Source organism: Vidua macroura, chromosome 5, assembly GCF_024509145.1.
Source record: "Vidua macroura isolate BioBank_ID:100142 chromosome 5, ASM2450914v1, whole genome shotgun sequence".
Classification (NCBI taxonomy): domain Eukaryota; kingdom Metazoa; phylum Chordata; class Aves; order Passeriformes; family Viduidae; genus Vidua; species Vidua macroura.
The window spans coordinates 51606033-51619186 of NC_071575.1; the positions used below are offsets into that span (position 1 = coordinate 51606033).

Below are 13154 nucleotides of genomic sequence, written 5' to 3' on the forward strand. Positions count from 1 at the left end.
ACAGACATCTGGGTAACCAGTGCACATAATCTCCAGTAGGATCTTCAGGTCTCATGTATGTGTTTGATTTGAAGCTGATGTTATGTGCTCATCACAAGGTGGATAGATTATATTCTCCTTTTGTTTCACTATATATTTATATTCCTTTGTCATGATATAAAATACTTTTAGGACTGATCCTATATTTCTACAGTGCTTGAATAGTTTTGAAATAGTTAAAATAGTTGTAAAATTACTATATTTTCCTTCAGTACCTTGGACTATCACACTTGCTCAGCAAGAAGAAAAGCAAGTTGGACTTCTGCCTAAATAAGAAAGCAAGCTGGGTTTCTGCTTTGAAATATTTCCTTCAAGCAGAGCCTCAGAGGAGTGGTACACCCGCATCAAATCAGTGGGATCTTTTGGACTCCTTACCTTTCATTATATGTCACAAAAGTTTTCTTTTTAACTAGCAACACACTGCAGCCACCTGATCTGGGAGAAATTTATCTGTGCAGAAGCCAGAATGACACTCTTCTAGTCCCAGGATCTGAACAGAGCTGAAGAGTCCATAGGGCCAGATCCTCAACGGACACTTGCTCTATCACTACAGTTCTACAGGAACCTCTCCTCTCCGCCCTGCTTCATCCCGACTTCTAGTTTACTCGGGGTCACTTGAAGGCTGTCTCAACATCCCTTCTTCCTGCCCCTGCTGCCGCAGTCCCCTGGGAAAATTGGGGAGCGGTGCCTGGTTTCCCCAAGGTCTCCGAAGGGGAGACGCGCAGAGGGAGGCCCACGCCGCTGCAGTCAGTGCTTGTTAGCGGCTGTACCGAGGACCCTCCATCCAAATCATCGGCCGCTTCTCCCCTGGAGCAAGGAAAAAGCGGCGCCCCGAGGGGCTGGGCCCTGCCGGGGTGCCGTAGGGTCTGCCCGAGCTGTGGATCTGACCTGTTGCTTTGCGTTTGACACGCAGAGCCGTCTGCTCAGGAGATTACCGCGGTAATCTGACACGTGTGAAAGGAGGGAGATGCGCTTCCCCTCTCAGCCGCTTTCAAAGGCGCACGGTGCTGACAGAGCCGCCGGCCCCAACTTGAGGACCACACCTGCTGGTTGCGGGCACCCCCGGGGGGGGCGTCCCAGGAGGGGCGGCGGGAGCGGCGCCTGCAAGGCGAGATCCCTCTCTTGCGTGTAACGCTTTAGCTACTATTGTAACCACGACGCCTCGCCAAAAGCCAAAACCCTGGGAGAGCTCCAGGTGTACAAGATCTGGGATAGACCTGGGATGCCACATCGCCCGTTCTTGCAGGGCTCGCTCTGGGGTAGACCCGCAGGCGCTCCTGACAGGTCCCCCGAGTAGGGCAAATCCCCAGCGCCCGTGGGACACCCTTCACTTCTCCCCGGACCGCCCCGCGTGGCCGTCCTCGGGCCCTACCCCGGAGTGAAGCACGGCCCGGCCCCCTGAACGAAAAGAACCCCCGAGCCTGAAGGGGGGCTGTGGGCACAGCCCTGAGAGAGCACAGGGAGTTAAGCGGGCCCGCCTGCCCCACTCGGGGGGTAGCACCCATCTTCCGTGCCTGGTTCGGTTACCCCGGGAGCGGTATAATCCCAGAAACCCCCTCCCATCGCTCCTCAGGCGCCCACCGACGGGCGGGCTTCGCTTTCAAGGCTCGGCTTGGCAGAGTCTGCTGAGCAGCTAATAACATAACAACCCTGCTTTGATCAATTCGAACTAATTACCCCTCTTAATTAAAGTCTTTAGCGGTTGCTTTAGTGTTTTGGCAAGGGCGAGGAGAGCTTTGCTGTGCGGCAGCGCCAACACCGCGCTTCCCGCCCGCCCGCGCCGCAGCCCCCGCCGCCGCAGTCACTCCTTGGCAAAGGTTTATTTCCATCAGGTCAACGAATTCTTTTTTTTTTTTTTTTTTTTTTTCTCTCCACGTGCAAAAATCAATGCGAAATTCAAATCCGTACATAGAGAACATTTGTGTCCATATAGATACGATATTCAGGGGGAGAGGGAGAGAAGGGAACCAAGAAGAGTAGGATAACCAGCAGACAGCGAAGGCAGGGCAGGATCAACACAAGGGGAATATATATACATCGAAATAATTAAAATGGTGCAGCATTCCCGGCTCGAGTAATACAGCTTCCCAAATAAATACAGCAGAAATTGGCCTGGCGCTTTTTGTTGGTTTTTTTTTTTTTTTTTTTTTTAACCATCTCTCCACCTGAGATGCAACGACAACAAAAAAAAAGTAGTCTGTAAAGAACAAAGAAAAATTTAAAAAAAACATAGGAAACAACCAGTCCCATTAACGTTAGTGGCGATATAAAGCATAATACACAAAACCGCTTAACAGGTGCATGCAAAGAGGCGGTGGGGCTCACACCGGCGGGGCCGCGGCCGCCCCTCACGGCTGGAGCGGCGGCGGGCCCTGAAGCAGCGCCCCGGGCGGGGGCGGCGGGTCGGGCCCCCCCAGCTCAGCGGGGGGCCGGGGCAGTCCCAGGGCGCTGTCATGCAGTTTACGGACGTGCTTCTTGAGGTCAAAGTTCCTGCAGAAGCCTTTGCCGCAGGTGGGGCAGGTGAAGGGCTTCTTGTCGTTGTGGGTGTGCATGTGGAAGGTCAGATTGTACACCTGGTGAAAAGCCTTGTTGCAGATATTGCACTTGAACTGCTTCTCCCCGCTGTGAGTCAGTTTGTGGTTTTTGTAATTGCCTGGGAATGAGGAAAGAAAGGCAAATGGAACCCGGATTTGAAAGACGGACAATGAAAAGACGAGAAAATTATAAAAAAACACCTAAACTCTGTCCCATCACCAGAGTTCGGCTTTAGGATGAAACCACTGCGAAACGACCGCAAACCTCCCGCCTTCTCTCCATCCTCCCCGCGGCTGTTACACTTAACAGACGACAAGGAAAGGATCGAATAAACCAAAATCACGACAATTGCAGAGATAAAACCCCTGGGTTTAGACTTCACAGCAACGCGGGAAGAAAAAGTAGCTAAATTCTTGTATTTGGAGGGGTAAATAAGAGGAGAATTCGTTTGCCGAACCGCGCTGGAAGCTGCATGTTGCAGTGAAGGGAGAACAGGTACTTCCAGCGGAACGACTGCCCCGCCGTTCCCCCGAACAGAGACCTCTGCCCCGCTTCGTGGGGCAGGGCATGTGTCAGGGCTAGCCAAACTTACAATTAGCCTAAATGTCTAATAATAAAACTTGAACACAAAATTAACTCCCCACCACCCTCCCTGTCGCAAATTGTCCCGACACTTGACCTGGCTTGGGGAGGGGGAAGCCAGGGAAGACAGAGGGTGCTGGAGACTGGTACCTTTCTGGTGAAATCCTTTGCCACAAAATTCACAGACAAACGGTTTATAGCCGGCGTGTATTCGCGTGTGCGTGTTCAGGGTCGAGCTCCGGTTAAAAGCTTTGCCGCACTGGTTGCACTTGTGTGGCTTTTCCTGGAGGGAAACAAACACCAAGTCACGGCTTGCTGGCTGTCTTGCGGGGTCTGTGTTCTGTTTAGCGGGATTTTATGCGCTGATTTGTGGAGTTCTGTGTGTTCAACTGACGGCTCGCAGATGCCGGTGCGGGGCTCCCCGCCGTACCTACCGCGCTTGGGACAAACGAAATCTCCCCGCGGCTGCGGATTGGCCGCCCCCCACGCCGCTGTTTCGAGCGGTCGGACAAACGCCGAGCTCCCCGAAAAACGTGAGCGGAGAGTCTTGGGCAGGGAGGAAGGGATAGAGGATGGGCTCACCTGGGTGTGGATGATCTTGTGCCGGCACAGCGTGCTCGCCTGTCTGAAGCCCTTCCCGCAAACTTTGCAAACAAAGGGTCTGGCTCCCGTGTGTACCGGCATATGGCGCGTTAAGTTATAATGTGCATTAAATACCTTAAAAGAGAAAGGAGACAATAAAATAAAATTTTGATTAGAAGGCGAGAGTACCAAGGGGGAGCCGTCGTTTAAAAATCAAGCAAGCAAGCGACAGACAGCCGGCGGGAAGATGGACAGGGACAGGAGGCTGGGGAAGGGAGGCGGGCTACGGTGCTACTTGCCTTTCCACAAACTTCACACGTGAAAACTTTGGGCTTGCTGCTCGGGGAACCGCGATTGAACTCCGACGTCTTATAGGCGATTTTTTCCGAGAGGATCTGAGCACTTTCTTTCATGTAGTGCTGCAACTGAGCCTGCGATAAGTCCTTGAAGGCCACCCCCGCCGGGTACTTGTCCACGGTCGGTAGCACCAGCTTGTTCCGCTCCGCCAGGTAAGCCTTGGGCTGCGGGTGCAAGGGAGAGCTGAGGAAATAAGAAGCCACCGGGTGGATGTTGACACTGGAGGACGGGTGACAGGGGCTGTCGCCTCGGTTGAAATAGCACAGGGCTCCCATGGCGTGGAAGGAGGAGTGATTGACCACTCGGGGTCTTACCAGTTTGTACTGCTGCAAGGGCAGGGCATCGCGGGGGAAATCTCCTTTCAAGCTCAGGGCACAGTTCAAGAGATCGCCGCAGCTAAAGGAGGGCGAGGAAGAGGAATCTAAGTGAGCCTTCCTGGGTTCCGCTCCAGCCACCGCTGCTTTGGGCAGGGTATCGTACGCCACCGGGACAAAGGGGATCATGCAGGGGATGGAGGAGTTGAGGTGCAGCGGATGCTTGGGGTCGCCTTTGGCCACGGAGCCATGAAGGAGCTGCGGGACGGGGATGGAGCGGGGCTCTGGAGTCCGCGCCATGATGCGCTCAATGGAGAAGGCGAGTGGCTTGGGCGTGCTGATCATGTTGCTCCTGGCAGACAGGCTTTCTCTGGACGGAGGAGTCGCTAGGATTTTGGTCGCCGTGTGGTTGCCACTATTGTCCATGGCTGAACTGCATTTGTTCTCCCGGTTTGAGCCGCTCTGGTAGACGCCTCTTTTTTTTTTTTTTTTTTTTTTCCTTTTTTTTTTCTCTCTCTCCCCTCTCTCTCTCTTTCACTTTCTCTGCCCCTTTTCTTGTTACTGATCTGCGAGGAGGGAAACCAGCATTGCCGCAGCCACCATCACCACAGCCTCCGCCGGCGGAACCAGCCTTCTCAGTCCAGTGGACTCATGCCAACCCATCACAGTTTACTTTGGCGCACCAATGACTCGGGACAATCGCTACTTATTTCTATCAATAGAAAGTGTTGTGTCAATAACGCAGCCAAGATCTCGCCAATCGTTAACTTCCAAGAGGAGAAGGTAAACTAGATAATTGCTCAATTCGCTTCCAACAGTCAACAGGAAAAGTTTTTCCCCCCCAGCAAGCGGCTACTTTTCATTGGCGCCCGCGCCTCCCCCGCCCAGGGAAGGAGGTGGCCCTCCCTCCTTCTCGCCTCTCTCCCCTCTGCCTCCCTCCCTCTCTCTTTTTATTATTATTATTTGCAATCTGCTTAACCAGGCTTTAGAGGCCAAGCAAATCCGAGATCAATTTTCTTGTTTGGCTTTAAATGACATCATCTAAAATCATTGTCCAAGTGCTAAATAGGGATGTGAAACCCAATTCAAGGGCAAGCGCCAGGGTGTTTGTCAAACAAGATGCTGCAGAAGAAGCGGCTGGAGGGGAGGCTGTTTGTTTCCTTGCCACTTTCCAGCCCGAGCTCTCTTTGTGCCTGCGTACGTGTGTGTCTGAGGGAGGGAGGGAAATGGCTGCTCTGCTCCTGGGACTGCTCCTGGGACTGCTCACTGCTTTAAAGAACAAGGTCAGGTGGCGGTGAGCTTTTGGAAAACACAGTAGACAAATAAGCAGGGAACTTGCAACAAGCAGACTGCGAGACCAGCGTGTGGGGATGCAGGAACCTCCCGGGCTAGATGGAATGAGTGCTTGGGAGCAAAAGGATGATTCAAAACCTGGGGCAGGGGAAGAGAAAAAAAAGGAGGTAGGAAGAAGGAGTGCTTTTAAAATACAAAGCCTTATTTATATATTTATATTTTTGTATGTATGTACATATGTAGCCTGGATATACACTAAATATAGCTTCTGTGTTCTTACAGAATACATGAACAACACAAATACCGAAAACTCAGGGTTGGCACAGATACAGCTCACACACTGTTTATAAATATATATGCACCTAAACAGATGCAATCCCCATGTATTTAATAGGAGCTTGACGGCCCTGGTCGGGGCGGGCAGCGCCAGCGGTTGTTCGTCCTGTCAGCGAAGCGGGGGTGGTCGGGGAGATGAGAGGGGCGAGCAGTGGGTACGGGACTTTCTGTGTTCCCGCCCACCCCACCATCCGACAGTTCGGGCTCAGGACAAGGTCCCATTCCTCCCGCCGGCCTGAGGTTCACTCGACTGGTGACCGAAATAATACCCAGGAGAAACCAAGGGTCCCTCCGTCCCTGCCACCCCCGGGAGCGAGCGGGAAGGCCGCGTCCCTCAGCGGAGGGACCCATGCAGCAGCTTCCATATCAGAGGTCCAGCACTGCCCTTCTCCGAGGCAGGGGGAGAGAGGCAGGAGGTCTCGGGTTTGCTAATGGAGAGAAGCCTCCAGCGAGGCAGGGAGGCCCGACCCCCACTGCTCGGGTACCAGCCCAGGAACAGGCAAATGGCAGTGTCTCCCCCCGCAGCCGCCGACCCAGGACAACCGTCTTGCGAGGAAGTGAGAGCAGGGAGGAAGGGCTGGGGGCCCAGGGAGAAAGGGAGAGAGAGATGAAGAAGAGGGAAGGAGGGATGGAGGGAGGCATCCTTGCCCCCGGAGCTGTGACCTGGCGGTTGTGGCCTCAAGCCAGCGCGGTTCCTTTTGAGGAGAGCAAGGCAGCGGCTGTTCCACGACGGTACCTCCGCGGCCGGGAGTTCCATGCGGGCCACAGAGGAAAAGAATATCCTGCGGTCCCCAGGACACACGTCGAACGACGGGCAGTGGCCCGGGCACCATTCCCTGCACACCCTGCGACCTCCGTGTCCGCCCCGTCCCTTCCGCGTCCCGGAGCTCAGGCGGGCAAAAGGAGCCGGGGCTGGCCTCGGACGTGTCGGGATGGACACAGCCGTGCGGGCAAGAGTGAGGCGGAGGATCCGCTCTGGCCGCGATGCCTCGCTCCGGCCCTGCTCCCTGTTTTTCCCTGGCCTGGGGGCCGCTGACCGGGGTTGCACCGCTCACATGCTTCTCCCACGCAATTCCCCACGGCAGATGGGTCTGGGCGTTAAGATCGTAATTGCTGGCCCGGATCGGGTTGCTGCAGCCGCCCGCCTTTTACCTGGAGGAAGGAAGGACCGTGGACTCGCGGGGGGACGCAGCCGGCCCCCCTCAGAGCCGTGAGGGGCAGCTGTCTCGGGCTGCCCGCTTCTCCGGAGTGTCGTTGTATCTCTCTCGTACTTTGTGTCTGCCAGAGGAGAATTTCCTCCTTCAGAGCAATTTACATTTAATTCAATCTAGGCAAATTTCCTCTTGATTGGTGCTGAAGAAGGGAATTATTGTTGAGTGGGTTTTAGAGGCTTCAGATCTCATATACTTAATATGTTAACAGCTTGTTCTTAACTGGTCTTTTTGGGATTGACTTTTTGACAAGTGTTTGAAAGTAAAATATGTAGTGTCATTTGAGCAGGGTAAATATCCCAAAGCAGCAATTACAGCCCTGCCATTGCAATTATACTGGTCTACTCAATATTGAGATACACTTTTGAAGAAGCGATAGCTCTATTATTCAGTACTTCCTTACGAAAGAGGTACCCTTTCTTTCGGTACCTCTCACGATAATTTACGTAAATGCCTAATTTTCCGTAGCGATCTAAAAGCAAAATTTTTTCGGGGGCGGGGGGACGTTATCCTCTTCTGTCTCAGGGATGGAGCCTTGCTAGGTGTTTCCCGCAATATAGTTACTAAAAAAGTTATAAATTTTTATTTACTATAAAATTACTAAAATCAACCTCGACATATCCTTTTAGTCCTGTCCTGAGCTTTGCCTTGCTCTCGGACCGATTTAAGTTTTACGTATCTGCCGAGCCGCAAATATCCTGCAGTCGTGCTGGTGCAGCGTTGTTTTTCCCGAGGCAGAGAGATTTACGGCATCTGAAAGTGGCAATAAGGAACCTCTCGGCCGGTTTCTATTGGGAGAGCACGGCGGGCCCGGGCTCCCTCCAGGCTGGCAGCACGTACCGAGTCCCAGCAGAAGGGGCCGGCGGGGGAAGGAGCCTGCCCGCCGGTCTCCCGCAGTTACAAAGCGTCGCAGAAATTAAGGGCAAAAGTTTTGCCTCGAGTTGATTTCGTGCTCTGCCCGGGAAAGCTGCTGTTCTCTTTTTCCCCGTAATCGGCTTTGTGTTTCATTCGTTCCTAAGGTATGTTCTTGATATTGCTCACTTGCATTATTATCATAACGTATCTCTACATGCACTCAAAATCCGAGTCACTGGCGAATTCATCTCGTCGTCAGGATTACTTCAATCCGATCCCAGAGGCGATTAGAGAGAGGTAAAATACCGCCTTAGAGCCTAATCTTTAATTTCTTCCTCCTTAATAAAATGAGTAATTCCATTGCGTTTTTAAGTAAAAAATGAATTGAAAAGGATAATAACTCCGCTAACCTTCTGTTGCTTGTATTAATATTTTCCTGGGAGTGTTTTACCGCAACCCTCCTGCCCGAGGGGGCTGCTCCCTCCGTGCGCCCGGAGCCGGCTCCCCACGACCGGGTACGGGCGGGGACGGCAACATGCCTCCTGGTTCCGGGCCGCCTCTGGGCACCCCGAGCGCGGAGGGAACCAGGGAGGTTACAAAACATCCTTGTCGCCACGACATCGGCGGACTTGACGGCGGCTGGACAGACCCTGATAACTATTATTAGTCGTCATTAATAGTGACACTGTCGGGATTCGCTGCTAAAGCTTGGGTTTGTTCGCGCTACGCATCAGTCCAAGACGTTCCCTCCCGAGCCTTCGGATTTTTGAAGAGGCGATTTACCCCGACACGAGGGGACGCCGTGCTCCCCTCAGCCGCAGCACCGCCCGCCCGCCCGCAGACCCCGCCGCGGCGAAACGCGTTGGCCCTGGCTTGTTACAATTCGGAATTAGCCCTTGGCTGCTGCGGTGCTGGAGGGCTCGCTGTTCATTCCTACTCAGAACTTGTCGTTTACTGTATTTTGAAGGGAAGTAAAAATATGCACGGGGGAGTTATAGCGGGGGGAAGTGGACCAGCCGCCGTCACAATCTATGACCCGGCTCTGGGGGAGATCCCGACCGCCATCCTTTTCGGTGGGAATCTGCTGCTACCGCCACCCGCCCGGCTGCTGGGATGGTGGACGCGGCTCCTGGCCCACCCGACCCCGGCCCCGGCCCCGGCTGCCGTTCTGCTCTGCGGAGGTCGGCCGCAGAGCCCGAGTACACCTCGCAGCAGCCTCGGGCTCTGAGGTTTCTGGAGAGTGGGCAAAGGCGCTTGGCCTTTCCCAGTTTTTAAGTTCTAACACTTCGGCGTTTTCTCCACTGATAATTTCTCCAGTGGAAGAAAGTAATATAAATATGTGCGCGCGTGTGTGCATATACCTTCCGAGACTATGTGTAATCTTTCCATACAGTGAGGGTGTGTTGACGTCCTTCTATAGCAGTTCCACCGCAAGCAAAATAATAAAGTATTGCTATTTGTAACCGAATCCATCACAAAAGAAAAACATTTAACGCTGACCCGCAAAATATAAGTGCTCCCGGAGGTAAAACAAAGTTTGGCAGTACAGTACATTTCGTACAGACCCCCCCTAAATGGAAAACCAAACTGGTGCAAATTAAGCCTTTTCATGTATAAAGCCTTTAATCACATATAAACGAAATTACAAGTGACCCTCTAAAGCAGCGCTTCCGGCCCTCCCGTAATTCATGCGAGCGATTTGACTAAGTGTGCCAGCTCCGAACGTGGACTGCAGCTATCACGTCTAATCTAATCAGTCCGCCTGTGAGGGGACCCGGCGGTGTCATCAACTCCAAAGGGCCCTTGGTGGAAGTGGCTGGGAGAGGCCAGCGGCAGCTGGAGCCATGAATGACACTTTCTCATTTGTTCCTTTCCCAGTTCAACAAATGTTTAGTCCCGTTACTGCTAAATGAACGCCTTGCGCTCTTTGGCTGGGGGAAGCTATTTATTTTTAAGATTCCTGAATAGGATCAGGAGCAATTAACTTATTTTTTGTTTCCATTTTCTGTCGGTGTATTGGGAGGTAACCTAGAGCAAAGCGAAGAGCCGGTCGTTGTGTGGGCGCCTGTGTGCTATATTCCCGGCACCGGGATACGCCGGGCTCGCCATGGCGACAGGGAGGTGCCCGCCGGACACGGAGCGGGACAAAACCCCGCTCGTTTATGGCGGGACCCGTTTCGATGTGCCGCTGCTGAGAGAGGGGGAGAAACCAAGTGAGAAACGTGAAAATAAGAACGAAAGTAGGAGTCGTGCCTTGTGGCAGCCGCTGCTGGACGGAGCCCGGGGAGGATTCCCCAGCTCCTCGGCTGCTCGCTCGGGCCCCTACCCGAGAAGAGACACGGGGGACAAATAAGCCACGCTCGGAACTGAGGGGGGAGGAGGAAGAGGTGGGCGCGACTCGACAATACACCTAGGCCGAAAACAAACTTTTTGTGTGTGTGTGTTTAGCTGCATTTTTTTTCCCCCAGTCGCTGTTAAAAGTCCTCCGGAGGGAGGCCGGCCGTGGCGTCTCTGCTGTACTCAGAGGCGTCCCGGGTTCCTTCCGTTTCGGACAGAAGCAGCTTCGCTCCCCTCCCCATCCGCCCTCCGACTGCCCCGCCGCTGCCGTGCGGCTCCCGCCGTCTGCTCCGCGCTCCTTTGCTGGCGGTCAAACATCTGACTCAACCCCCTTCGGTAGGTGCCTAAGGGGCATTCTCTGTGCAGGAACCCGCCTCACACCCTTACACTCCCTCCCCGGCCCCCCGCGCTCATGGCCATGTCCCTCGTGGAGCCGCACTTGCTGCCCACTGCGAAGTTGACACTGGTGTCCCGCCCGACCTCTGCGCCGGGAGTCTGGTGGGTCTCGAGAAGAGTTTCCCAAAACCTGGAAACATCCGGCACCTGACCCAAGATCGCCCGGGAGCCCAGGAAGCGGTGTTGTGGGTGTCATGTCCACAGATCCAAGGAGGGAGGGAGGCCGCTCCGCTGGGCGCCTTCGATGAGCTGAGCGCCTTCGAGTGGCTCCCGGGGTGCCCCGGCAGCCACTCGCCCTCTGACTCTGGCTGTTCCTCCCTGCTGCGCCGGTTCCTGCGCCGGGGACTGCCCTCCGCCCCGGGTCGGAGGGGCCACTCTACGAGCGCCAGTCTTGGCGGCCGGACCCGCCGGTGCGGGCTCAAAGCCTGAGCCGGCGGCTTTGCTTATATGGAGGTGGGAGGCTCAGTGCCCCGGTGTCGCCCTGCCGCCGCGGTGCTCCCCCAGCCGCTGCCTTGCCTTGCCTATCGCCTGCTTGTCTGGGGTAAGCGACAGCCGAGGGCAGCGAACTCTTGGTTCCAGGCACCCTTTGCCCGGCGGCGGGAGACCTGCGAACATCGCTTTCCTATCCCGGCCCCGAGCATCGCTCGCAGCGGCGGCGCGCACCTGGTCGTGGTTTCTGATTCGACTTGTAAATAATCCCTGTTTATACCACTAAGACTCAGGGGGAATGAATTAAACGAGACCTCTCCTGTCCCTTTCCTAAGGGCTCCTTGCACTCCCCGCCCGCTTAGGAAGCGTGGAGGTCCCCATGGAGCCCCCGCAGCCCCGGGAGAGCGCGGCGGGCACGCCGCTGGCTGCCTCAATCGAAAGCTCACAGCGAGCGGTGATGCCGTCCGCTCGGGACGGGCACACAGCTTCGCTTAAACGCCTAAGTTAAGATGTAGAGGAAGCCCCTGCGCCCTCCCTTACCGAGCACTGCCCTGGCTGCTAGAGGCGACGGTGCCTAACGCTGAAGCTGTCACGCAGGTACTCACTGGCCTTTTCAAGCATCATGTTGGTTCACGGTTTCACAAATCTAGGTAATAAAAAGTTGTTTGCATTTGGAAGAAATTAAAGGACATTTGAAGCACTGTCTTTTCTACACCTGTCTTCCATTGACGTCTGCTGTGCTGTCTCTTTAACAATAATTTATCCTATACTTTGTGTCTGAGTTAATTTCTCATTCCCACACATCTTGAAACTTCTTCACGGTCACATAATCTGTGTAATTTTTTTTTTATTCTCGTCATCTTTGTTTTGGGTTTTTTGTTTGTTTGTTTAGCATTTTCTTACTCCTCTCTTTCTGACATATATATCTATCTTGTGAAATTTGAGTAACTCGAGCCCACTTCAAGCCACAAAAAGTCATAGTCTTGTCTTGTTTGGGTGGGGTTCTCCGTTTTTTTTTTTTTTCTAATTATGTCAGGATGTAGACAGGATTAACTGCTCCCTAAGGCATAGGGAGCTGAGGGGAACGCCCCCAGCTACCTGGAGAAGGCCCCACCAGTCAGAGCCAGTCTCACCACAGCCAGCCAGGGAGCAGGGCAGGGGAAGAGGTGGTGGCAACTCAGAGACCAGATGATTAACATGTTTTTAAGGGTCAGAAAGCTCTGAAGTCAATCTCTGGAATAGGTAGGTTCTAGACAAACAGGGCCCATAAACAAGCACATGTGGGACTGTAGCTGAGGTGAGAATCCAACACTCCTCTCACTGGGGCAGAAGCTAGCAGCCCTGAACAGAGCTGAGATTGCATCCCTGGACAGAGGCTGTGTGTGGGTGGAGGTCCTCCCAGGTGAGGCCCATCAAGACCATGATGGCCCTATAGTCTCTTGAGGACCTGACAGGTGAAATTAATATAACCTACTCTGTAATCATCCAAATTGATAGGGAGAGTTGTTTGCCTCATCAGGAAATCCTTCTTGGCATGAAGGCAGCTTGGGACAGAGGAAAAGCCCCAAAGAGAAGTGAATGCAAATCACTGTTTCCCTCAGGGCTTTTGGATAGCAGGGCTGGGCAGAGACCCTAATGCCAGGTCACTCTCTGTTGAAGGAGACAGACCCATCATCACTTACCTGCTGGGTTGTGCTGGTGATAGGCACTGTCCTGGTGTTTCTAGGTCCCACTCCAGCTCTATACTCTGTTAGTGGTTTGCTAAGGATAGTGTTCAATTTGGATATTGCTTCCTATTCTTGTGTTGCCTTGGAACTTTAAAAATCTAATGTCTTCTGGTGAAAGCCCTGCACAGACCTGGCACAACTCTGCACTAGGAGGCCTTGGC

At 53.8% G+C, this 13154-nt stretch overlaps 1 protein-coding gene across 2 annotated transcripts; it reads right to left on the bottom strand.

The window, feature by feature from the left end:
• Positions 1 to 1916: 1916 nt before the first annotated feature.
• FEZF1 (FEZ family zinc finger 1) lies at positions 1917 to 4835 on the bottom strand. 2 transcript variants are annotated; one of them, XM_053978106.1, is made up of 5 exons: positions 4410 to 4835; positions 4038 to 4259; positions 3739 to 3873; positions 3307 to 3439; positions 1917 to 2692 (listed from the first exon to the last, which is right to left on the bottom strand). In XM_053978106.1, the coding sequence occupies exons 1-5, from the start codon at positions 4833 to 4835 to the stop codon at positions 2388 to 2390; spliced, it is 1221 nt and encodes a 406-aa protein (XP_053834081.1). In that variant the 3' UTR covers positions 1917 to 2387. The 2 variants fall into 2 exon arrangements, with proteins under 2 accessions (XP_053834081.1, XP_053834080.1); XM_053978105.1 differs by having other exon boundaries at positions 4038 to 4835.
• Between the last annotated feature and the right edge of the window lie 8319 nt (positions 4836 to 13154).